Source organism: Petromyzon marinus, chromosome 25 (genome assembly GCF_048934315.1).
Source record: "Petromyzon marinus isolate PM22_M1 ecotype Great Lakes invasive population chromosome 25, UKy_Petmar_22M1.pri1.0, whole genome shotgun sequence".
Taxonomy (NCBI): Eukaryota; Metazoa; Chordata; class Hyperoartia; order Petromyzontiformes; family Petromyzontidae; genus Petromyzon; species Petromyzon marinus.
Genome location: NC_133691.1, coordinates 7,020,572 through 7,047,333, shown reverse-complemented (window position 1 = coordinate 7,047,333; position 26,762 = coordinate 7,020,572). Strand labels below are relative to the sequence as shown.

Sequence of the window (26,762 nt, the reverse complement as noted above, 5' to 3'; positions counted from 1 at the left end):
TTATTATGTTTTATTTTTATTATTTTATTATTTCCCTTCTAACGTGACCTTACCGAAAGAACCAAGAATATGTCACTTGTATTATTTTTGTAGTTTTGGATCATTTTGAATCGTTACACTTGGGCGATATCGTTAGACTGGGATTGCGGGGAAGCGATAGCCGAGGTGGGGTGGCATCAACAGAACTGATAATGATGACCTCATAACCTTGACCCTAACAAACATACTTACATATGACATGCAACACACATTCATTTCAAATCGAATTAGGTGGGAACCCAAAGGAGACCTGGAGTGGATACAAAGAAAGATTTGCAAAAAGGTATCTCAGTGAATAAACAAACAAAATCAACATAAAAACAACCCACAACGCATCTCAGTGAAATTAATATGAATAATATGTGCAAGAACAAGTATTATATTTTTAAAAAATATCAATTCCAGCGATGCATTTCACACAAATAAACAATCACGGTTTTACATAATTATAAATCTATAACATATATTCGATCAGTTCCTTGAGCCAATTGATGAACAAGTCGTTATTTTCCAACAATACGATTGTTCACTTTGCCCAATAAAGATGATGCTTAGAACAAATAAGCAAACCTAGTAACTTTATTTACTGAGCAGGGTCTCGCTGCGTTTAAAGACTCTCTTACGAGGAAGGCCCCTGTTTGGGTAGTTTTGGACAATTCAATCTGATTTTATTTTTATTGCAACAAAACACGAGCCCGGTGCATCACGCCGGAGGACTTCAGCGAAGGGGTTGCAGAGAATCCGCGGAAGCTTCCAATGTGGCGCGATGGTACAGCACGACATGGAGGGGGGGGGATGAGGAATGCAGGGCCCTCTGCATTCCTCGAGGGGGAGGGGACACCAAGCCAGCCTGCATGCCATCGCGGTGTTTGTGAAACAAAAGGAGTGCTAATACTTGAAGATAAATATAACTTTGCACCAACAAGCCTACTGCTCGTAGTGGGGTGCAAGGCAGGGTGCACCCCCTAAGCACAATAACATGAATCTCAATTGATGTTTGTTCAGTTCTAATAATACATCAGGGATGACTATTGCAGTGGTGAAGGACACGTTTAAAATACCTTAATATCATCGTCATCATCGACCACCATGCTATATTTCGAAATATCATCATCACCAACAACAGACATGATAATTGTACTGCTGTGTCTCACGATCCCTACTATACAACAATCTACCAAACACGAGCTGATCTAATCACTCCATCTCCTCATTAGACGTGCTTTGGGACTTTCAATTGCCAATACTGTGGCTGTGTATATCAAGCCAATGGGCAAACACCTGGATGTTAACAAGCTACGACACGTGTGGAGGTTGCTAGGATTGTCGTTGCGGGATAGGTTAAGCAACCTGTAAGTTCAGAGAAGAACATGGAACGATGCGATGAGCGGGGATGGATGAGGGCGTGTTATTGAAAGAGACGTTGAAAGGGCTCCTAGAGGTTGGCTACCGAGGAGAAGACTGAAAGCCAGTTGCTGGCAGACCTTGGAGTTTTGGTGTCAACCGTGTAGCAAGCTGAAGCAATCGGCAGAAGCAATGGCGATGTGTGGTGGCATCACGGACATCGGTCGTGGTGACCCCACTGACCTTGATGAGAGAGAGTTTGTTGGCGACGATGTTGCCATGTTATTCGCGGTCAATAATGGTCTCGGGCGAGCCGCTGCATCCAGCACAAAAACAGATCCACCGACAACACTAGCTCGCCTCATCGCAACTTAACATGCGCAATGCGTGCCCCTTAATTAAAAGAGTGCGCAAAAAAATCTCAGAGAAATATGCTAACGAGGCCTTCTATACAATATTATATGCTAATGAGGAATATGGATCGAGATGTGTACATAAACATGCATAAATGAGTAAAGATGCAAATTTAGATGTATAGCAGATTGTGGGGCATACGATTACATCTTGGACAACTTAACGTGTGAGATTAATTTATTCATAAAGTCATTCATTAAGTCATTCATTCAGTCATTCATCATCTGAAATGCCAATTATTTCCCTGGGTAATTATGGGATGATTGGCCAATCGCCTGTTCAATATACTCAGGTATGGGAGGCCACCTCAGTACTTGGAGGAAACCCATGCATACGAGTCGATTGCGCTTAGCAATGTCAGGGAGGCTTCCTTGAATAAATAGAGATACAGTAGTACCATTAGTGTACATTTTTTGTTACATCACCCCCCTGAATGAAATGGTATAATCCAAATTCTTATGTTACGCAGTCGATGGGCTATTGTGTTTTGGAATGTGCCATCATCGTGCAGGGGTGACACAAAGAAAACGAGAAAATCTCTCTCCGCTGGTAACCTTAAATGGTCAACCTTGAAATGTTTTATGTTGCTTCGATAAAAATCCCAATTATGGAATATAACTCCGTTTAATTATTGGCAGTGTGGTCATTTGTATGCTAGTATAATTTTCACCACAGTAATTTTAAGTAAAAAAAAATCTAATCGGTCAAGGATAGCCAAGGTAATTATCAAATTCACCATGTTCTTTTTGGCATGCAATGCACAACCCCATTTAAAGTCTCTGTACATGTTTGCTTCATTTAGATAAATATACGTGTTGTGTTGTTCATTTAAGTTTTGCCATTTGAGAGTGTGCTTAATGCGTATTCAAGATTACACAGTCATATCGTAAATAATACCATTTCCCATTAATGTAACACCTATTTTTTTACAGCATTCGCTATAGCAATGACCAAATCCTGAAAGTAATTTTAGCAAACTGACAAGTAAAATTTGCCTTAACTCCATCACACTCAGAGCCCTAAAGTTGACTCTATAAATCATGATTATATGTTTTGTCATCAAGTCCTCATGTCATCTATGCACGTTAATTTATAAAAGCGATGTGCCACTATGTTGTAATGGGTAGCATATTGCATTGGATATCAAAAGCAATAGGGTTAGATTCCAGGTCAAAGTCACTTAAGGCTTGGTCAAGGTTCGTTATCCACCCTTGCCTTTGTTTACACAGCAGCATCAGCATTTGGTCAGCTGGTAAAACAAATATTTCTCAACTGAAACAACATTGTTCTCTCAATTCATGTTCATTTATATGGAGCATTAACGCAGCACGTGGGCGCCCCCACCTGTTCCAAAACGATTGGAAGAGTAGGCCAAATACTGTCTCTAATTGAGGCCATCAGTGGCATGAGTGCTCAGTGCTTCACCTTTACTTTCTGTTCCTAAAGCACAACATCTGCTGCAACGAGGACATTAACGAAACATTATTCACCAGCACAGCGAATTGCTTTGTTATTGCCTTATTCCAATATAAATAGATGTATAATTACTATCGTGTAACATTGCGGTTGATTTGTGGATGCACTCACTCCTGCCATCGCAATTTCAAAGTTCCACCACTGGCTATGGGCTCTAAACGCATGTTGCAAAACATGTGTGTTTGGCTGCTTTAAATTTGCACGTGATACGCCACTTCGTTGAGCTATCAATTGCAGCCAGGTCGCTTCTGAAAAAACAGTGATGTGACTCATTGGGCCTAACCTGGTAGAACATTTTTTTTTTTAAACAGAAGCGGCTCTCCCATGCCGTTGTCAGCATAAAACCTGCGCTGGCATTTTTGTGCATTCTGGAGTCCAGCCCAGGAATCAAGTCAGCCCATCATCCATCAAGTCAACAGTGTTCATCTTGTGGAAACAATGGCCTCTGTCATATTCAAGCAGCATTTGCACTACCGGACTAAGGGCTGAGAACGGATCTGTTATGCCAATTAAACACATTCACAGGACATGAGTGTTGCAAACTGTTCTACAGCACGATATCTATTTTCTCAAAACAGTTTGGCTGCCCCCCACCCACCACCAAGACCCCATTATACACGAGATGGGCTGTACATGCACCCACGTTAGTTTGAGGACATGCTATCGTTGATAAAACAATTTGCAAAGGCGTACATTAAAATACAACCCAGGATCAATGCCAGCCCATAATCCCTCACGGGTTGGTAAAATATCCACCGCCTGGTGAGGCTCCACCAATTGTTTTGAAGTCAAATGGTCCCAGAAGAGGAATGTGGAATTTTCATCACTGAGGCAGGACCACCAATGGAGAAGTCGTTTGAACAAGGGGACACGTTGGCTTCAACATTTGAGAGAGGGAGATACATAAATGCCTGTAGAATTATGGCCACCAAAATCCTGCTTGTCATGAATACAATGAATTTCAAAGTGGGGGTATCACCTAGCTAAATACGGAAATGAACATATATATTTAATTCTCTTTTGTGAAAGATTAAGCCTCATGCGCTTTGCTGTTAAATTACAATTACAGAGCAAAATGAAAAAAATTACAGTTACCTTTGTTGCAAGCCTACATTGGCTCCATGCCCTGCTCGGATTGCCAGCGTTCACCGCGACCTCCCTTGCCGTGCAGAATCGTACTCGGCCTGTGGCCCAGCTCACCCGGGGAGCGAGGAAGCCACCAAGCCGAGTGGCGGATTCATGGGCGCTGCCGAGACGCACCAGCCGAGGCCCAGGAGCGGTTCCTCCCCTCTGCCCTTTGGCTCAGGTACTCGAAGCCTCGTGGCCGTACCCACACTCAACTCTCCGACCTGATGTCTACGGCTTGTTTTGCGATCGAAACGTCGTGAGTTTTTGTTTTTTTTATTTTATTTTCATCATTTTTTACGTATATATTTTTTTGTTTCCATCTACGTGACTTCACCGAAAGAACCAAAGAATATCTGACCATCTGTTTACTAGAATTTATTCAGTTCAGTCTGGGTCTGGCTCAGAATAGAACGAAAGCAACGGGGACCCGTTGTGCTCTCTTTGTTTACGCTGAAACTAGTTTTGATAACTATTCTATTTCCACTATTCCAGAATGAGTTTTTATTCAAAATGTGCTTAACGTCGTTATGCACCAAGACAAAGCGTCTCTTAGGATTGCGCTTTAAGCAATGCAACCTTCCGTGTTGGAGAACGTCCCGCAGAAGCAGATGTTGCAGAGCCACCTCCGAGATCCCTTCGAGTAGCATCTGGTCAACACGGTAGAGGGCAGCGCTTTCCCATCCACTCTGCATGAGAGAGTAATGTTCGTCAGATAGCAAGTCAACCAATTTGAGTCTCAGAGCTGACATTTGGCCAAATCAAGTGCAGAACTGAGATCAATCTAATGGGGTATTTTTTTGTATGTGCAGGCATTGATGTCTGGGCTGAGACCATCAACTCACGACAAATGAGAAACCGGTTTAATCACAATTAACTGTCTGGATTTTAAACCATGACCTGAGAAATGTCAGCTAGGTGATGTGGCCTTTGATCGTCCCGGCCATCTCTTGATATTACACTTTATTTTCTTTGGTTCTTTCGGTAAAGTCACGTAGAATGAGAATAAAATAATAAATTGATAAAAAAAAATAACACAATAATATTCTCACGACGTTTCGGCCACAACACAAGCGGCCTTCATCAGGTGAAGGGGACGAGACTGTCTGGAGGACAGCGCTGGAGTGAGAAAGCCACGCTGAGATCACGACCTTTAAGCCTCAAGGCAGCCTTTGCTTGGCTTTCTCACTCCAGCGCTGTCCTCCAGACAGTCTCGTCCCCTTCACCTGATGAAGGCCGCTTGTGTTGTGGCCGAAACGTCGTGAGAATATGATTGTGTTATTTTATTTGATCAATTTATTATTTCATTCTCATTCAACGTGACTTTACCGAAAGAACCAAAGAAGATGAATCCTTGCAGTCACGAAAGCTTTAAATCGAAAATTACACTTTATTATTAGTAGTATATGTGACTGCATCTCAAGGTGCTTATTTTAAACATATTTTGGAGCTGGTGGAGCACTGCAGAGTATGCATGTATGTTGAACTTCTTTCGCACCGTACACAGTCAGCAGTGATAATCTGAGGTGCGGAAAAAGGACAACAAACTAATCGCACACAAAAACACCGTGGGAAATAGTGGAGATGTGAATGAAGGGAATTCACACGAGAAGTCAGCTGTTGGCAGGGAAAAGAATGAAGGTCTTGGGCTGGGACTTGACCATGAGAAGGCTCTTGGTCACGTGAACAGCCAGAGGAAGAGAATTATAGATAATGGGGGCAGCAGCTGAGAAGGAGAAGCTTCCCATCAACCAAAGGCTGCCTGAAGGGCTTTGTCATTAGATGTTAACTACCTCACCTGGCATACAGGAGGTCGTGGGTTCGATCCCAACCCTGGCCCCTTGTATTTTTGGAAATTTGCCTGTTCTCCCTCGAGAGTATTTGGCTGCTATAAATTTCCACGTGATAAGCCACTTCATTGCGCTGTCATTTGTGGCCAGGTCGCTTCTGAAAACGAGCTATATAGCTCAGTGGGCCTTGCCTGGTAAAATAAAAAAAATAGTTCGTAGTAGTAATTACTCGAGTGTAAAGCATATGGAACAGAGTAGAGTGAGAAGGGAGGAAAGATGTATGGAAGGAGTCCATGGAGGAATGTATGGATAGTGAGGGCAATATTGTAGTTTATTCAGGAGTCAATTGAGAGCCAGTGGGAAGGATCTGAGTGTTGGGATGATGCGATCATATAACATGATGTATATATGCATATGGCATGTGTGCATACACGTGCTTCAAGCTGTACTTGCATTGGTATGAATAACTTGATGAAAACGCTCCCAGGAGAGATCGGAGCTTGTAGTCAGCCTCAGAAGCAACACAAATATTTCTTTAAATTAGCTCCGCTTGCTTCAAGAGTCAGCATCACATCTTGACCCCATGAACTCTCCGTATAAATGTATGCATGCATATATATTGCACTTTTTTGTCAAATAGGTAGATGATGTACTCCATGGCACAATGAATCGAATTATTTAATAATACTGCATTGGCAGTCATGCACAAGTACAAATAATACATTTGTCAAAAACACAGCCTTAAAACGAGATGCTTGTCATAATCCTTTTTAAGGCAGTGTTATTGATGAATGTGTTACGTTTTATGTTTGTTATCAAAGATAGAATGAATTGATTGATATGTTTACATTGTAATTATCAAGCTCTCACAGGGTTTCTTTGAAGTGAATTGTGAAGCATTTTATATACAGTGTTTTATATACACTAGGGATATACTCCAATTTTGCTGATCAATGTGAAAGATCAAAAGATCGGATCCAGATACAATATTAAAAAAAATCCTAAGAATTTTGTTTTAATTGGTCTGAAAATATGACATCACTAGCCCGTGACGTCACTTCCGTTACACCGCATATGTACTTTTCCTGCTAACAGTGGTGTCACTTGTAAGCACGAAGACACATTACACCACCGAAAGGATCCAAAATGCAACAAAAGATCAAACATTGTCACTCGAACATTTATTTAATCGAAAACTCTTCCCCACTGTACAGTACAGAGTATATATCGATTACAATAATAATAAACATTGGCAAAATAAAACAACAAGATAAAGCCAGCAGTGTGTTTATAAAGACAACACCTCGACTGTTGTTGCCTTTCTCAGCTTTTCTGTCTCAAAAGCGAAATGTGGCCTATTACACGTTTCCCGTCCTGCAGCCAAGAGCTGAGGGACCATTTCATTTTGGCAACATAAAAATATCACGAGAAGCTATCTAACCCCAAAACACCTCTTATTATGGACAATCATTACGTCCGTTATTTCTTTAGAATAGCGAAAAATGATTCTAAGTATGACCAAAAAAATGCAGTCACCTCAATTTAAAAACATATGAGGTAGGACTGTAAGGGCTGTTGTTCCGGTCTTATATCAACACTAATAATCACACCCCTTATTCATTGTATATGGTGTAACCACATAAGGTATTCTTACATTGTATGCTGCTCTCTTTCGTCCACTTCAACACAATAAGAATGTTCAGGACTGCCGTCAAGAGCCTAACAATGTATGCCAGTGTCACGGACCGAAGTAGCCACTCATTTTTGGTCATTTCTCCCCAAAACAAGCAAGGGTCTGTGTGTGTGTGTCCCTGCTATGGCCAGACAAATGGTGTGCCATCACACTCAGATGCCCATTTGATTATTCCATTTGTAAACAAGTCCTTTAATCCATAACAACTTCGGTGCTATTATTTAGTCACAACAAGAGAGTATTTTTTTTAAGTCTGTAGATACACTGGTGTCTTGACGACGTATACAATTTGAATGGCATTATTATGAAGACGACAAAATCGGCAAAAATGATGCCATCTTTTACTGCACTGGGCCATTACATAGTCGGCCATCGTGTGTGCCTTGGCTTGATTGTGGGCACAATGATAAGCATTCCGTTATGGAATTGGCTGGAAACGCATTTGTTAATTCTGCATGTCCATTGGCTTAATTAGACAATCACAGCTAATGTCCTGGCATTCCCTGAGTAAAGTGTCTGAATTATATGGATTTGTCTAAAAGCCAGATATTTGGGAGGTATGTGAAACGTTAAACGTCTTGTAGCTGCGTGTGTGCATGTGTGTGTGGGGAGCGTTAGTGTAGCGGTTAGCACGCTGCGCAACGAACCCAGCGACCAGAGTTCAAATCCTGCTCACGGCCAACACCAGTGAACCGGTTCTGGGCCTCGCCTAGGTCGATTCAACCTCAAATGAGTATCTGGTGTGGTGTGTAAATATTGGCACTCGGGAGACAAAGGCGGCCGGGCGTGGTGCTGGCGGCCCACCCCCCTCTTGTGCCGTGCCGGCATAGGTGCTCGCTAACACCACTTGCCACGCCAGTCTGTTCAGGCTATATTTGTTTTGTGGGGAGCTGTAGTGCAGTGGTTAGCACAATGTACTACGAACCCGGTGACCGGACTTCGATTCCCACTCACGACCAACAACAGTTGGAGAATTTGAGCAGGTCGTGGGCCTCTACTAGGTCTACTTAGCCTTAAATTAGTACCTGGCGCAGTGTGTTAACATCAGCACTGGGAAGACAAAGATGGTCGAGCGTGGTGTTGGCAACCGACCACCCCATGTGCCATGCTGGCCTTCATAGGTGCTCGCTTACAGCACTTGCCCCAGCAGCCTGTTAAAGGCTATACTGGGATTCTTTGTCTTTGTGTCCACATCCCTACAAACAAAAGCACAGCTCTCATCGTAAGTCATGGTCGCAATAATTATTTTTCTTGCATCTTATCTCTTAATGATTCATACAATACTATGTCATGTGGGAGTAAAGCTGTTTTAATCAGCATTATCCATGTTAAAATACATATAATACTTGCTTAAATAATCATTGCAGAAATAAAAATTGAATTTCCACATCAAGAACTTGCATTAAACATAGATTTATTTTTTAATATATATATCATTTAAAAGTATTATGCTCTAAATGTATTCATGATGATGTTTTTAGGAAAATTCTGCAATAGTTAAAATCCTTGGTGCCATGTTTTACTTAAAAATGTAGAAATGTTTTTACCACAAACATGTATTTTTTGTCTGCTATATTTAAATATGACATAATAACATAAAAAATACCTCAAAATATGTTAGAATCAGCAACGCATTAATCATCTTTTTTGTTTTACAATTTTTCTTTTAAATATCTTTCGGCTTTGCAAACACCATATTTACCCTACATATGTACACGTGTGCATGCATATCGCATGTGTGTATGCGCGTTTTGTTTATGTTGAATCAGAAATATCCTTTCAGAAAGTTTGTGGCTACAGAAGTAGCTTTAAAGGTTTATCAAAGTTGGAACAAAAAGCTTGCGAAATGAAAGAGTCTAACCGTACGCCTGCCACCTTTGTACAGACAGAATAGCACTGGCATTTGCCGATAACTCAAAGACATTAGGTAAATAAGAAACAGATAAAAACTGCAGGGGCAAAAATTAATGTCCCCCATTTGCATTTCAAATCTAATTTGCATATTAATTATGCAAAGTGTTAATTAAAAACTTGGCAGGTATTTCGCAATTAGTCATCATCGCCTGTGTCTCGCAGATAACGGATTCGGGACAGGCCAAGTCGAGTTATCCTCCTGCTTATCGCAAAATACACTCCCTCTCTTTGCGCCTTATCGTACTGGTGTGATTTTTTTTTTAATGGGTTTGTTAATTTCAGAGTCAAATTCAAGTTCAAATTATGGCTCATAATTTTTGTGGATTTCATGCGCTCTAGTGTTAAAAATAGAGCCGCTTCAGCCAAAGTCGTATTAAAATATTACATTAATGATATCTGACCATGTCTATCGAGGCCTGTCAGAAGGATTTTCATTTTAAATGATACCTTTAATACCTTTTTTAAAAGTTCGCAATATGAGCTTCATTTGAAAGTTTCTTTAATTAGCATTCTGCACGCACCTTGATGCATGTTTTGTTCTTGGTTATGCTTATTTTGCTGGCAATGCCATCACACCCTCCCAATCGCAATTCTGTTACATCCGTGTAAGAACGTCATCAATCAGATGCCCCCTTTTTTACGAATACTAATTTTATTTTAACACTAATTTTATTTTAATCTTAATTTTATTTTAACTTGCCACGTTTAAAACTGCACGCCGACCTGCTCCGTATTTCCGAATGCTCATTTGCTTCAAGAAAATGTCCACATTTACCAACTAGAATAATATACGCTGCACAATAATGTGCACGTGCGCGTGTTGTTCATGTATATGTGTGTGAGCATTGTGCTTGTGTATCAATGCCTGTGCCAGGAAAGGTCCTGGCAAGGATTATTCAACATCGCCTTGCCAGGCACGCTGAGGAGAGGCTTGCAGAGCCCCAGTGCGGTTTCAGGAAAGGGCGGTCCTGCACAGATGCCATATTTTCTGTCCGTCTGCTACAGCAGAGGTGTAGGGAATTCCAACAAGACCTACATCTCTGCTTTGTTGACCTGGTCAAGGCCTATGATACCATCAGTAGGCCTGGGCTCTGGGTTGTTCTTCGTGCTTTTGGAGTCCCTAACCCTCTGCTCACGATCATTAAGGACCTCCATGATGGTGAGCGGGCCCGGGTCAAACTACGTGGCCGGGAGTCAGAGCCATTCCCTGTACACCTTGAGGTGCGACAGGGATGTCCTCTGGCTCCCACATTATTTAACATCTATTTTGACCACGTAGTTCGTGAAGCCTTCAATAGCTATACCGGGGGAATCTCCATTTGGTACAGATATAATGGGAGGCTGATCGATGCCCGGGTGCGGTCAAGGGATGGCTCCCTATTGCTCAACCACATTATGTATGCCGATGATTTGGTAATAGCTGCTCATTCAGAGGAGGAGTTGGAGACGCTGCTGCTGAGACTGGAGCGTGCCACTAAGAGATGGGGCCTTACCATCAGCCCCACCAAAACTAAGCACCTGCCTGGGTATTTTGTACCATCGGACACTCCACCCCCACAACTCCCAATCGGTGATGGGGCAGTTGTGGAGAGAGTGGAGACTTTCCCATACCTGGGCAGTGTGCTTATGACCGGCTCCAGTTTAACAGCAGAGGTCTCACTCCGAATCAGTCGAGCGGCAATATCTTTTCATCGGTTGCGTAACGCTGTGTGGAAGCTACCTGGTCTGTCGCTCCGCACTAAGCTTCAGGTCTTTTCGGCCACGGTCATTCCCTCCCTTCTCTACGCTTGCGAAACGTGGACCCCCCTAATGGAACATCTTCGCCGGTTAGAAACATTTAGGCTAGCCTGCCTACGATCCATCCTGGATTTAACCAGGCTGGATTGTGTGAGGAGCTCACAAATCCTTGAAAGATCTGGGCAAGGCCCCATCGGTGAGCTTCTCCGGCAGGCAAGGCTGCGTTGGCTGGGTCATGTAGCCCGCATGCCCAGCCACCGCATGCCGAAACAGCTTTTGTTCGGCCGGATCGAGGGGGCTAAACGGGCGCGGCACGGGCTAGAGAAGAGATGGAGTGATGTGGTACAGGAGGACGTGGAGCTGAGTGGACTTGCCGATGACTGGTACCAGTGGTGTCAAGATCGGCCTCTGTGGAGGAGGCTCGTGAAGGACGCTACTGGGCAGTTGGAGGCAGTCGCCCTCCCAACAACAACGGAGGGCGGAGGAGCGACGCTCACAACAACGAGCGGAGCGCCGGGTGGCTAAAGCACAGCAGGTTGGCACAGTAGGGGGCACAGGTGGTGCATCAGCCAGTCATCTCAGTCAGTCGACCCGTAGCACCTGGGTCTGCCCCGTGACCTCCTGACAGCGGGCGTTCGACACTTCACGTGGCCTCAAAGTGCACATGGCCTGGCACAAGCGTCGTGGTGACGTCACCGCCACTTAGTGGCGAATGGCGGTTGTTGTTGTTGTTGTGCATGTACACATGCAGAGATGTGTCTGCAGTAGTGTTGTGGTAATCGAACCTGCAACTACGAAGCCAGCAAAACATGTTTGATTCCTGGCGATAACAGACGTTATCTGTTTCCTTCTTTCTCGGATGGATGTGAATTGAGTAGCAACTCTAAATAGGTGTCACATGAATCCAGCTGTTGGCTTCACTGGACACGAGCTCACGATGCGTCCCACTGTTGTGATGCGTCGCAGTCGCATGACATTTATTCGGCTGACCAACATCTGAACTGGTCTTGGGCCTCCCTTAGGTCGACTCAGCCTTGAATGTGTACACCGTGCAGCGATGGGGAGATAAAGGCAGCTGGGCATGGCTCTGGCCATCCCGCTCTCTCGTGTGCCATGTCGGCCGTAATTGGTGCTCATGAACAGCACTTGCTTGGACAGCCTATGTAAGGCTATGCACGGTGTGTTTCATCTTTGACGAACAGCACTTGCCATAACAGTTTGCATGTCTAAACTGCAGCCTTTGTCTTTGTTTCTCTATGTGCGTATAGTGGTCCGCACACTGCACTACAATTCTGGCTGCCATGGGTTTGATTTCTGGCTGTGCACATAAGTGATATTTGGAATGTAATAGTTTCCTGGGCTTTCTTTGGGTGAACCCAGCCAAAATTTGTACCTGGTATCGTGGCGTTAACTGGGGAGACAGCAAAGGAGGCCGATAATTTGTGCTCCTGGATACGCCAGCCTGCAGTCCATCCCCAGCAGTCCACGAAGCCTCACGATATGTTGTGACAGGTGTTATAGGCTGCTGCAAAGGCTACCTTGTGAGCAGCGGAGGGTAATTCAGCAAAATTCATCGTGGTCCTGTTCTTCTTAGCTGCCACGTCGACGCTCCCTCCATTCATGAACCTGCAGTGACCAGGGTAGTGATGTATAATCAGATAACCTCCACGACCCTCACATCATCATGGGCCAGCCCTCATCCAGCAGTGGATTTACAAAGGGCTGACGATGATAATATTATATACGCCGCTATCTTATGCAGGTAGAAAGTTCACGAGCGAGCATGGAGACATGCGTGCCTGAATTTGCCCTGAGAAGCAGAAAAACGAATACGTGGATCAGGGATCAAAGCCAAGGCAGACATCACATTGACAATTTAAGAAGAGTTAAAATACAGTTGTGGCTGAATAAATCACGAGGTGCGATGAGACGCATGATTAAATGGCAGCCCAGGGGGGGGGGGGTGGGGGGGGAATGCTCCCAGGTGGACGAATACTTCGGAGATGGAGTGATGAGGCCAGCCCACGTGCAGGAGTGAGATGGATGGCAGTGGCACTGGAATTGCGATACGTGGCGGGTGGCGCCGCGATGCCCTCACACAGTCGTGGCGGATAAGCAGTCATCGCGATGATCATGTACATGTAAGATAATAATTTCAGTGACAAAAGAGTTGCTCTTGTCCACACATGAAGGGCCTGTGCCAAGCCCTCCCGGTCTTTTCTGAAGCGAGTTGTTATGCAAATTACTTTGGAGGCATTATTTTATACAGTATATATATCTATAAAACCGGCCACGCACATATAATCACTGCAGCAGATGCAGGGCATCGCAGCCAAAATCACAGACGCCAACCGACTTGATGAAATTAACGTCTGAAAAAAATGTAAACTTATTTCGGCCGTGTGGTCTCTGCCCACCCAACTCCTCCCCCTTGTTGGTGAAAAGTGGGGGGGGGGGGGGCAGGGGGGGATCCCACTAATTCGGGAAAATTATCTCATTTCTTGCATCTGTGTCAGAACCACAAATGGCAGGACAGTCTCTCCAGAGATGCCCTCGCATCCACACGTATTAATCTGTGCCTGGTTTCGGTATGATTCCTCACATTATTGACACTTTCCACACGGTTATCTCTTATGTGTCAATCAATATGCATTTTTTTGCTAATGTCTGTCATCTATTCCCGTGCGCGATAATGTTGGGCCACCAAGGAGCTTTGGATTAATGGGCCACACCCTGTTGATGAAGCTCAGTGACGGTGACGTTCGTCCAGGGGTTTTTAGATACCTTAATGAGCGAATGCTGCTGGGATACGTTAAAAGTGCAGGCCGATCGATTAAAACGTTCATTATTTTCAGTAAAGAAAGATACCTCCTTGTTTTTTTTTTTGTGTTCGTTATTATCATTACTACACGTAATTATCTTTCAATATGCTATTTTAATAATGTCATTTAGTTGGAATATGTTATTTTTGTTTCCAACATGAAACAAGAATGTATTACATAAACCTATGGCCCCTTCCATACCAATATTTTCCAAGAGCATGTATTTGAATAAGGCAACTTGGGACTGGATGATAGATTGAAATGTTTTATTTTGGTCATAATAAGGACCTTCCCAATTGATATACTTGTTACACAAAATCTGCAGAGGTGGCATTTAATAATAATGGTGCACTTCTTTGAGTTTCTCAGTTGCTAAATACATTAGTATTTATCTGTCCAAGTATAAACAACATATATATATACATATCGCTCTTTGTCAATCCGCTCATGGATGAAGGACTCTCAATGCCATGCTGGTTGTGGGGGTTATTTGACAATACTTCACCACCCTAGTCAGCATTAGTTGGTCAATGGGGATGCCCAGGACTGGTTCAGATATCACTCGCCACTGATATCAAGCCATGGTTAGGTTGCCAGGTTCCTAGCGCAGTGAGAGAACATTTAGTGGACTGAATCAGTATGTTCATACATATATATTAAACTGGAGCAGCAAATGTTACATTTCCAATGCATCTTGAATCTTCCCCCAAATCATTTTACTTGTTTCTACATGCGCCTTGCCAAGAATGAAATGTTCCAGCCCTAATGATCACGGTCATCATTTTTTTTATAGAAAATATCAACCACTCACATGTATCAGTGGTGAGAAAAGTTTCCTTACACCACTCAAGAGATACGGAGATAAGCAATCTCTTCTGGAAGGCTATCGTGGCAACAGAACACCTCCAAGTGACAAAAACACGACACTGCAAATTTTGACAAATGAGTAGAATCTTCTTTGATCGTCTGATGAATCTTGACTGTCATAATTCTGATGATGAGGAATGCGGGGCTGGACATACTTGCCCAGTGAGGTTTGTTGAGATTAGTCTAAAATTCGTTTAAATACCTGAGAATGTTGCTTGCTCTAAAATATGGGCGCTAACGAATCTGTAGCATTGGAGTGTTCCATCGTGTGGACATGACTTTCTGTTGCAAATTTAAATTGCTCTTATTGCCGACGTGGGAGATTTGCAAAGGATAGAAATATAATAAATGTATTATTCGATCTAACGGAAATAAACACATTTCAAATAATGTATCAAAGCAGTGTGTGCCTTTTGAGGTTTTGCAGACAGGGGCTACGTTTATTTATTCATTCATTCAAAATATGAGGTTTATCATGTAAAATAAGCGTGGCATTATAGATGTTATATGAAATACATTGCGCGTCAATGATAATGAAATACATTGAGGGGTAAGAATAACCATCGCCACCACCACCATCGTCATCAAGTGCATTTAAGGATGAACTTTTGTAGATGTAACAATTCAGCTCCCCCTCCTCCCCCACTGATTCGAGGAATTGTGACAATCCAGGGATTTGATTCAAGAATTGTTGCCTTTATTTGCATTGTGCTCACCACTAACAATCTGTAAAAAAAAATCGACACGATTTGCACGCCTAGCTGTAACATCAGCATGAAAATTAACACTTCATCGCTGTTTGTTAATCCACTGCTGGATGGAATCCTTCCCACGCTGCGTTGGTCATGGAGTTGTCTGAACTCACTTGATGATGAGTGCGCGATGGTGAAGGGGGGTGCCCGGGACTGGTTCACAGACGACTCGCCACTGATGTTAGCCGCGACTGGCAACCGAACTCGGACGCCAATTTCAAATCGAAGTGGGATAATCAATGCACTACTGGTTCTCCCTCAATATTAACATATACTTTACATAAACCATCAACATTTCAAACGCACGCACACAATTTATTCAGTGCATCTTGAACATAAGAACAGTTTTTTGATCGATGAATCAATGCATTGTTAAATACTTAATATTGTATGCTGTATGTATTGTCTTTGCCTGTATGGATGCATGTCCATATTAGGCGTACCGCTTTTCACTATCAACGTATTTTAGACCAACGTGTTGCGGTTTCATAAAATTGCAAATGTTTTTTTTTAAACAGAATTATTTTTTTTAAACAAACTCATAGTTGGTTTTAAAAAATTGCACCAAACTTTTCAGCCAAGGATATTTTTGTTACAAACTCTTTTGCCATATATTATATTAACAAGTTTTGAAAAAAAAAAAGTGCTTGCATGTATCTGACGTAACGTAATGTATGTTTTAAGTCATCAGCCTTCCCCCTTATTGAGACTGCTACACAGGGATGGGTCATGTGAGAGCCATACTTCCACTATGACTACGGGCTCACATTGTAAACACAACGTGGAGTATTATAACAGCTGGGTTGTTTGTTTTAGTTAACACCAAGAAAGCAGTCCAGTAAGGCATGGCCCAGTGGCGACATTATCAGTTCAAGGGGTGCGGCAGTCGGTCAGGTGGGGGCCCCAGGACTTGCTCTCCGTTAAATTAAACTAAAACGTGTAACGTAATTGAAAACATTTTCATGAAAAGAATAGAAAAAAAAAAACATTCAACCGCGTTTTAAATAGTTGTGTTCTTTTTACACTGTTGATGAAAACGTATCTCACGGCGGTTGTCAAGGCCCCCCCCCCCCCCTAACTCGTAGCTTTGGCCACCAGGAAGGGGGTGGGGGGGGGGTGGCAAGGCACCCCCTGCCCCCCACGCGAGCTACCCTACCTGGCATCGCCAGATCGTCAAACACAGACGCGACGTCGGCGGCGTCAGGAAAGTGCCCGACGTTAGGCACGGCAAATTAAGGGTCGTTTTTTTTGCTTTGCAGAGGACGGCACGCATTTCATCAATTCGCTCGCACAAAAAGGATGCCAATAATGCGGCTCTCTCGAGGGGAGTTGCGATGAATAGCTAAGAAAATGTGGAATGGGAATTCAGGCAAGACTCCCGGAGCCTCTGCGCACATTAAGAACTTCGTCTAGGTAGGTTATGTTGGACATGGCTCATTAATGCCCTCTGCTGGAATTTCTTCGGCGAGGGTAATGGTCCAAGCATATATCGTTGCATATGAAACGAGTAAGCCGTTAGCGGGCTTTGCCTTGTTTCCCTTCCGGCTTTAGCGTCACAAAGACAAAGATCCCTGTATAGCCGGTCGAAAACTGTCGAGGGCAAGTGCTGTTAGCGAGGAGCACCTGTGAAGGCCGGCACTGGACACGAGAAGTGGTTGGTGGCCAGCACCATCACTTACACACTCCGCGAGAGGCAAGCTCATTGGTTCACTGATTACAGAGATCATTTTTATTTTATTTTGGCAGTGACACGGCCTAGCGGTGTCGCGTATGCGCCACTTGTTGAAGAGGTTCACGGTTCGATTGCAGCGGCTGCCCTGGCTATTACTGCGGCTGTATTAACCATAACGATGTGTGCCGTCTGCTTCACGATAGAGGTTACACGCAAATATATCATCGCAAGAGTTGGCCATTGTGTGCTGGAGGTCATACAAAATCTCGCATAATTACTCATTTGGAATAAGCATAGCAATCATCGGCCCCCTGATGCACTTTTTTTTAATCAAGACCCTCCTGACTGAGACTTTCCTCTGTAAACAAGTGTAATAATAAACGTAACTTTTTAAAGTTAGAACTTTAGGCTGACCTACCCTTGGAGTAAAACCAATCCACCTCTGACCTTGTACTTTTTTAGGGCCCAAATTAAAAAAATGGGTTCATTCTTTGCGTCACTCATAGCTTAGACTTCACTATATTTTTTGTTGCCAAATTTCAAATATATAGTCCTTCTGGAATACAATTAGAATATATCTAGAGTATACATATTATATATGCGATTGATATACTGTGGGTATGAAAATGCTAGGGCACAGTGCTATGATCCCAGTGATCAGGGTTCAATTCCCAATCCATGTGCATATATGTTCACGTATGATACTTGCTGTATAAACCTTTCCTGTACCTCCTGTAGGTCAACACAGCCGTACATGAGCTCCAGATGGAGTGTGTAAACATCAGCACTAGGGGAGAGACAACGAGGTGTGGTGTAGGTCTCAATACCCATCATACCCTGCACTGACCTTAATAGATGCTCACTAACAGAACTTGACCTTGAAGTTCATGAGGCTGAACAGGGGGTGTTGTCTTTATCATCAAAACCACTTCTTGGTAGTGAGCGGTGCCTGTTGGTATGTGCATGCTTCTGTGGCAGTTAACAAATATTGATCGGCATGGTCTCAACGGAAGCCAGAATTATCATTGGAATTTTATCGGACAAAGCAATGTATTTTTGGACATTTGAAGAGCAAAAATCTTTTAAATGAAACTGTGTGACTTTAACTAACGTTAAATATCACAATAACAATGCTCTTTTCTCTCCACAGCGTCACAATTTTAAGCAACAAAACGCATCATTACGGGTGCTTCGTCAATTACAGCGCTCGCTTTCTTGCTTTATATTAGAGCTCGCGTTTTTGTTTTCGCGGGACAAGCTTGCATTTGCTCGTTTTATGTTCTAATAAGAAGCACGTCTTTAGTTTGTTCACCTCGCCTATGGTGAAAGAAGACACCGAGTTCTTTTTTGTTTTCAAAAGACGCTCGCTCGCCAATAAAGAATTTGTTTGCAACGGTGGATGCTGATACCCACGCCACCTGTACCACGGCTGATACACAGTACTCTCCGGCGATATCGCGCCTTTGTCTACTTTTAATTGATAAGTGCACGGGAGGAGATGACGGAGAAAGGAGTTCGCCCGATAAAAATCATGCGATTTTAGTTGCATGTGCAACTGCGTGCGATTTCTATTTCTGTAGCATTTCCACTTTCCTTTGTTGCAGCCCGCGTGCGCGAGTCTTCGTGGCCTGCAGGCTTTAACAGCTTTGAGTTAGAACTGTCAGCCAAAATGCTGACCCCCCCCGATTCTTTCCAGTTCAGCAAAATCTGTTTATTTGAAATCAATTTGCATTTACCTATTTAGATTCGCTCGTGCCATTTTATATTCCGTTGCACAGATGTGCACGCTTGCACACGCATATGCACGCGCAGAGGTATGCGTTAGTGTGTACGTTGCTGAATTCTATTACTTAAAAATATATATATATTTAAAAGCCTGTGCAGTTGTCTTTTTTTACACATGCATATACATCTCAAAAACAAGCCTGATCTGACGAATATAAGCAATGTCTCCCCGATGAAAACAAACCCGGGGTGTGGTCAGTGGTGGGTGTTAGCACATTGCAGGCTGTATTCAAAACAATATTTCTGGCGAGATGAGAAGAGGGATAGATGTTGAGACAAGATTGACGTGATATCAATCGGATTTTGTTTACGTCCATTTGTTTATTATCTTTTTTATTATTATTTTAAATTTGAGCTGATATTTGATATACCCATGATCCAGTTCCCCTTAAGTTCTTTGGGACCCGGCGCCTTTGCTTGGATTTATTGTTGCCGAGCGCTACCACTGGGAACGGTGTTCACCTCCTTGAAGAGACTCGAGCCAATGATGGAGACTTCACATTATCTCAGTGAAGTCCAACCACCACTTCACTTTCCATAACGGGGAAGTATTAGCTACACGGCAGGGATGAATGGCAGATTCGACTGATACAACTGGGATTTCGAATTGCGATGGGGATTTTTTTTTGTGCAATGATCACTCGGTGCCACCTGGCTTTCGATGTGATTATGTTTATTTACAGTAACTGTTGAAAGCTCGAGACTTTTTTGTGAACCTAATCACAATCAGCATTGAATGCCAAGAGGGATGAACAGTTGACAAGTTCTAATCAGTTGGGAAGACAAAGGTGGGCAATTAATTCGAGTGTGTATCAGAAGGCTGAAGCCTCCGATTAGCAGGGTTGGTTCTGTACGGTGCGAAAGAAGTTCAACATACATACATTATAATTATATTACGATACAGGTTTTAGGACACACTCAAACCACTTCATAAGTTTTAAGAAAACTGATCACTGAAAAAATAATACAAAATATCTAAAGAGCAATAGCCTAATTTTAAAATGAAATACCTCCACAACTTAATATTTAATTATCTCCATTACTCACACCTAATGTTTGTTTTTCATAAAGGAACACACACACAAAACAACAGCTACCATTCACCACAAAGTGATGTGACATAACCACAATATCTTTTGCCAGGCTGGGTGCATTTTCAAGCTATGTGAAGTGTCAAATGCCCACTGACAGAAATGACTGGAAAATGCTCCACACTTAAACCAGCAACGACATATTCCCCCTTATAGCCTTACAAGACTGCTGGGGCAAGTGTTGTTAGTGAACACAGATGAAGCGCGACATGGCACACGAGGGGGTGGGTGGCCAGTACCACGTCTGGCCGCCTTTGTCTTGCCAGTCGTAATGTCTACACACCGTACCAGGTAATCATTTGAAGCTGAGTCGACCTAGGAGAGGCCCAGGACTGGTTCAAATAATCGTCACTGGTTTTTGGCCGTGAGTGGGAATCGGACTCAGGTCTCTGTGTTCATGTTGCAGTGCGCTAACCACTGCACTACCACCCCCCCACACTACCGTTTCCAACTTATACGGACACACGCACACGCACACACGGAGGCGCTAACACTTTATTTTTCTTACTTTTCATCTTGCAGGTAACAAGCCCAGCAGTCCTTTTGGGCCTCCGTCCGAAATCAACTTCGGTGCCTGCAGCTGCATGGGAGAAGATCGTACGTCGCATTGCAGCCGCCACCTGTGCTCCCTCGAGCAGCCGGGCGCGTTTCAGCACCACGGACAGCAGCAGCATCAGCAGCATCAGCAGCAGAACGATCCTCAACAGAGCAGCAGCGAGCAGACGCTTGGCGTGGCCGGGCAGTCCAGCTCTCCGCAGAGTCACAGATCCCGGCACCGCAAGCCACGCCACGGGTCGGATGAACGAGCGGGCAGCGTCGAGGCCGACGCGCCGAGCGCCGTCGAGCGGGAGAAGTGCGTCTTGGTGGACGCGGCCGCCTCCATGTTTCAGCAGCTTCGGGAAGCGCCCGCGTCGCTCGGCGAGCCGTACCGCGGCGGGGAGAGCAGAGCGACGCCGCGCCCTGCAGCTTCGGCCGATGCCAGCGGCAAACACCAGCAGCAGCATGAACTCGCGGGAGACAGCTTCGATAGGAACAGGAGCCCGAGGGACTTCCTCGCAGATGACAAGGACGCCGGCAACAACAGTGGCGCGGGCTCCATGGAGGACTGTGGTAATATGTCCCCACTTCTGGGCAACGGTCGCGTGCAAGGGGAAGGCGAGGTGCACGGGGCTTCTCCGCCAAACAAAATCGGTCACCACGCGGACTTCAAGTCGGAGCCACTAAGTCCCCGCCCAGCCACATCACCGATGCAGTATGGCATCGGTCCCAGCCTGCTGGTGGGGTCGCCCTTCCCAAAGTACCTCTTACCGCAGGAATTTTCCGGCACGGCGCAGGCGTCGGAGATCCTGGCCAAGATGTCGGAGCTGGTCCACCGAAGGGTTCATCAGCAGCAGCAACAGCAGCAGCAGGATGTGCATGGATTTCCGCCGCATGGACCTCCGTTCTTCTGTGGCCCTGTGCTCCCCAAAGGCACCACCTGCTTCGAGTGCAACATCACCTTCAATGGCCTGGAGAACTACTTGGTGCACAAGAAGTACTACTGCACGAGCCGGCGGATGGGCGCGCACAAGCACCTCGCAGAGTTCATCAACGTCGCCCAGCGGCACAAATCGGAGGCCAAGGGCTCGCTCTTCCACAAGGACCCGCTCAAGGGACTGCCGCAGAGCGGTGAGGGCAGCCTGCTCAAGTCGACGCTCATCCACCCGGAGCCGGCACTCGAGATGATGGCCAGGAGGCCCTTGGCTTCTCCCAAAATGAGCAACTCCAACGTGGAGGCGTCCGCGATGGAGACGGCGCTTGCAACGGCAGCGAACGGCGAGAGGGGTGGTGGCAGTGGCGGCGGTGGCGGTGGTGGTGGTGGTGGTGGAAGTACCAGCAGCGGCACGGCTGGTGGCGGTGCCAGCGCTACCGACGGGAAGAGTACCCCGGTTCCGCTGCTCGGCGGCGAATTAAAGAAGAACACGTGCGAGGCATGCAACATCACGTTCAGCAAACAGGAGACGTTCATGGTGCACAAGCAGTACTACTGCGCCACCCGGCACGAGCCGCTGCAGAAGCGAGCGGCGCTGGCCAGCAAGCTGCCCGCCCTACCGCAGGGCGGCCGCACACGGAGGCGCAGGAAGCTCTACGAAATGCGCTCTTCATCCTCCTCCTCCGAGCACCAGCAGCAGCAGCAGCAGCAGCATCATCAGCAGCAGCGTCTCAACAGCGGTGGGCCCGGCTCTCATCAGGGCTTCTCCGCGATGAGCGCCGTCAATGGGATGTCGATCATGGGCGTGCACCCAAAGTCCAAGGTGGTGCCGCCCTTCCCTTACCCATTCGAGCAGGCTCTCTACAACCCCCTGCTGAAGCCTCCGCAGTTCCTCCTGGAAGCCAAGTACCACCACCACAACAGCAACAGCAGCAGCGGTAGTAACAACATCAGCAGCAGCAATGGCTTCGTAGATTCGTCGGGAAGCCCCGGACCGGACGGTCCAATTGACCTGAGCAAGAAACTGAATGGTCCTGAGCAGAAGAAGCAGTGCCTGCAGGACAGGTTCCAGGACTACCACGAGTGTGCCTCCTGCAAGATTAGCTTCACCGAGGTGGAGGGCTACATCGTACACAAGCAGTTCCATTGCCCCGCGGCCGCACGCTGCCCCGAGTTTGTGGAGGCACCGTCTCGGAGGCGAGAGTCGAGGTACGGAAGCGGAGGCCGGCACGCAAAACTGGGGGAGCCGTCGAAGAGGGACTCGGCTGGATCAAGCTACTCTGACGGTAAGGATCAGTGCATTTCAATGAACGGTGATGCAGGCAACCACAAGTCCATGCCACCCGTTGCCAAGGTATCTTGCCTCTACTGCTCGGAGGTGTTCCACGATGCCACTCGGCTCTTCGTCCACGTGCAAACGCTGCACGAAAGCCACAAGCAGTTCCTGCCGTACGGGGGAGCCATCCGGGAGAACATGTTCGACATCCTGAAGGTGCAGCAGGGATTTCCGAGCGACACGCCGCCCGGGGAGTTTGCGGCCAAAGCCGATGTTCAGCAGGTGCCTCTGCAACCTAGCGGCCCTCTGCCTTTCCTGCCTCCGTCCCCCTTGGCAAAAGCGGAGGGTCCCGGGGAAGGGAGGGATTCCACTTCTGCTAAGCGGGAGAGTCCCGGCAACAACTTTGGGGTCGTGTCTTCAACGTCGCCGGCGGACGCCCGCACGGCCGCGTCGCCGTCGTCCACCGATAATCCGGAGAGAGATGGGGGAACGTGCCCTTCATCCGGCTCACCTGCTGCTCCTCCCCCTCCTCCTCCTCCTCCTCCGCCAGAGAAGGTGGATTCTGAGCCACCTCAATCCACCGTGAAAGGCGTTTCGGCCGCCGCCAATGGCAATGGCAAATACTGCCGCCTGTGCGACATCCACTTCAGCAACTTGTCCACGTTCATTGCCCACAAGAAGTTCTACTGCGCTTCTCACGCAGCCGAGCATGTCAAATGAACCGTCAACGTTTTTGGCCGATGCCTAAGTCGCTAGAGAGGGGGACCACGTTGCCATTGCAGGCCAAGAGTTCGACAGCCCGAGAGACAGACATTTAAAGACAGATGGACAGAGCACCGTGCATCACCTTTAAAAAAAAAAGCAGTGTTTTTGAATTATTAGTTTTGCTTGGTCTTATAAATATCAAGATCTGTCAGTCGCTGGTGATCAGGGCACTCACAGGTTTATTTTTTCTGGTACTTTGATGCCCAATGGTGCCATCCACTTGCCAGTCTGCATGGAACTTTGACTGCGCCGCCTTCACGTAAATTGAATCATCGGCGTCATCACTTTTGTTTTGTGTCGACCGCCATTTGAGGTGGTGAATTGTGCAAGCATCCGATCATTTTTTTTTGTAAGCGGGTAAAATCACTCTATATATCCGTGTATATAGTACATATGTGTATGTGTGTAGCAAATGTGGGGAGCGACAGGGCACTGGTTCGTGGACCCCGCTATAATTCCAGTGGCGTGGCTTTCCCCCAGCCATGGATAACATCAGAAAGGGAAGTGGCATCTGAACCTGTTTTGGGTCTCCCATAGGTTGACTCAGCCTTAAATGAGTACCTTGGTGTGGAATGTTGCACTGCGGAGACAAAGGCAAGCCAGGCATGGTGCTGGCCACACCACCTGCTTGTTTGCCATACCAGCCTTAATAGGTTCTCGCAAACAGCACTAACCCTTGCAGTCTGTATGGCTAAAATTGAAGGCGTTTTCTCTCTCTTATCTTTTTGGCATTGTGTATATGTTTGCATACGTATATATGTGCACGTATATATATGTAAATGTAAGATGCTGTAATGCATTCCACGAGGTTTAAATAATTTCCACGAGACGCGAGCACCGCCCGCGTATTTGCGCGGGATACACGGCCTGGGTGGAGGGTGGGGGGGGAGGCAGGGGGGTGGGGGGGGGGGGCGGCGTGACGTCAGCGCGACGCACGGACCCGCCTCAACGCTGTGGCGTGAGAGTGACGTCATCACGCAGGTGCGCGCGGTGACGTCGCCACCGCGTACGTGCCTGCCCGTGTGCCAGCTAGCCAGCAAAACATTTTTTTGTTAAAAATAGAATGGAGTATGAAGTTCATGGTGGTGCAACAGAAAAATGTTATAATTTGTGAACTTAGGCAATAATAGCCTTGCCTAGAATCATTTTTGAGTAGCTTTTTTGCTTTCAGCATATGTATATATGATATTAGATTCTGTTATGGTAGCTCAAATATGTGTCAAAGACTATAGTTTAGTTAGCATCTTATTTAAATACGGACAAGACAAGAACGCAGAAGCACTACATTTTATAAACGTGTATCAAGTAATTTTAGATATTAGCGCGAAGGTCTTGTCTGCTTGGGTGCGTTTTGCTTCCAGTTAAATGTTCATTGACGAAACACTTGATATATGTCATTGTGCTTAGAGGGAAACATTACCATATCAAAGGCAGCAGGTAAGTCATGCATTAACAAATGGTTTGATGCAACCAATAGAACCCATACTACACTAATATCAAAGCCATGGTGTGGCATCATTTTCATCCCCGCAGGGATGATGATGATGAAAATGATGGAGTGGTTCGACCACTAACTTGGATTTGAACTCACAACCTCAATACAAATGTACACCGCCCAATCGTAAATGAGTAGACGCCCCGAAAATCAATGCCGTTGCACTGTCATTGACAAACCGAATTCTTCTAAAGTAATGAATATAGCATTGTTAAATATTTAACCAATGCGATTGGCACTTATTTTCTCGTAAAACACAAGTTGAGGGTGGATCAGTGGTGCAGCGATTTTTGCACTGGGCTCTGATCCTGACGGCCTGAGTTCGATTTCCAGCCAGGGTTAACATCAGCTGAACCAGTCCAGGACTGCTCCATTCACCAACCTTTACTTACCAGAGTGGAGAAGTATGATCAAACAATCCTCCTGACCGGCACGGCAGTATATGGACCAACGGCTGAACATCGTCATTTGTGATCATTCACTTTTTTTAAAGTTCATGAACTCTGCATGGCAAGATCATTCTGAAAATGTGTCTGAAACATATTTGGGCTATACATGAAAATGAAATCTATGTGTTTCTGTACAGCTTGTACTAAATAGTTCAAATAGTCATTGACAGGGCATGCTGGTTTTCTGATTTCAGCGAAGGCGATAGCTGTCAGTCTTTTCCCCTGGATGATGGTGAGAGAGGTGCCATAGTAATCAGTGTGGTTACTGGTCAAACACTTCGGGTTATTTACGCGAAGGTTTATATATATATGATGGCTGTTGTTGACACACAAAGAATTTGGAAAACGTGTCTTCACACACGTGCAATGGAGTTGTGTTGTCAAGTCGACCAAAAAAATAGCTTGCTTTTTTTACGATTATCATGTTTGTTTGTCCATCTTTAAGTCTTTAACATTATTTAATTACATTTCATGTACATTCCAAAAGTCGTGTACAGATTTATAACAAACAAATAATCTAGGCAAGCTGAAAAATAATAATATAATATGATATAACTAAAGGTGTTGTGGCAAATACATTTTGATTTCTTTGCTGATGATGCTAGTAAATAATGAAAAGACACGAGCATTAATAAAAAAAAACATTGTATTTATTTTGAGCAATGCAGCCAGGCACAAATTCAGAGGTATTTTAACTTACACGTACGTGAAATAGTAAAACACCTGTGATGTTCGCTCCAATTATTTTAATGACATCCATTCGCCACGCCACCAAAAGGAATATG

At 45.2% G+C, this 26,762-nt stretch overlaps 1 protein-coding gene across 4 annotated transcripts in view; it reads left to right on the top strand.

Annotated features, from left to right (window-relative positions):
• The window catches only part of LOC116945890 (zinc finger protein ZFPM2-like), a 204,134-nt gene extending 179,230 nt beyond the window's left edge, over positions 1–24,904 (top strand). For all 4 annotated transcript variants that reach the window (XM_032960545.2, XM_032960542.2, XM_032960543.2 and 1 more), the window contains 2 exons: positions 4,445–4,579; positions 21,044–24,904. In XM_032960545.2, coding sequence (XP_032816436.2) covers positions 4,445–4,579; positions 21,044–23,988 — 3,080 coding nt within the window. In that variant the 3' untranslated portion in view covers positions 23,989–24,904. The remainder of the gene's footprint in view (positions 1–4,444; positions 4,580–21,043) is intronic.
• The last annotated feature ends 1,858 nt before the right edge of the window (positions 24,905–26,762 follow it).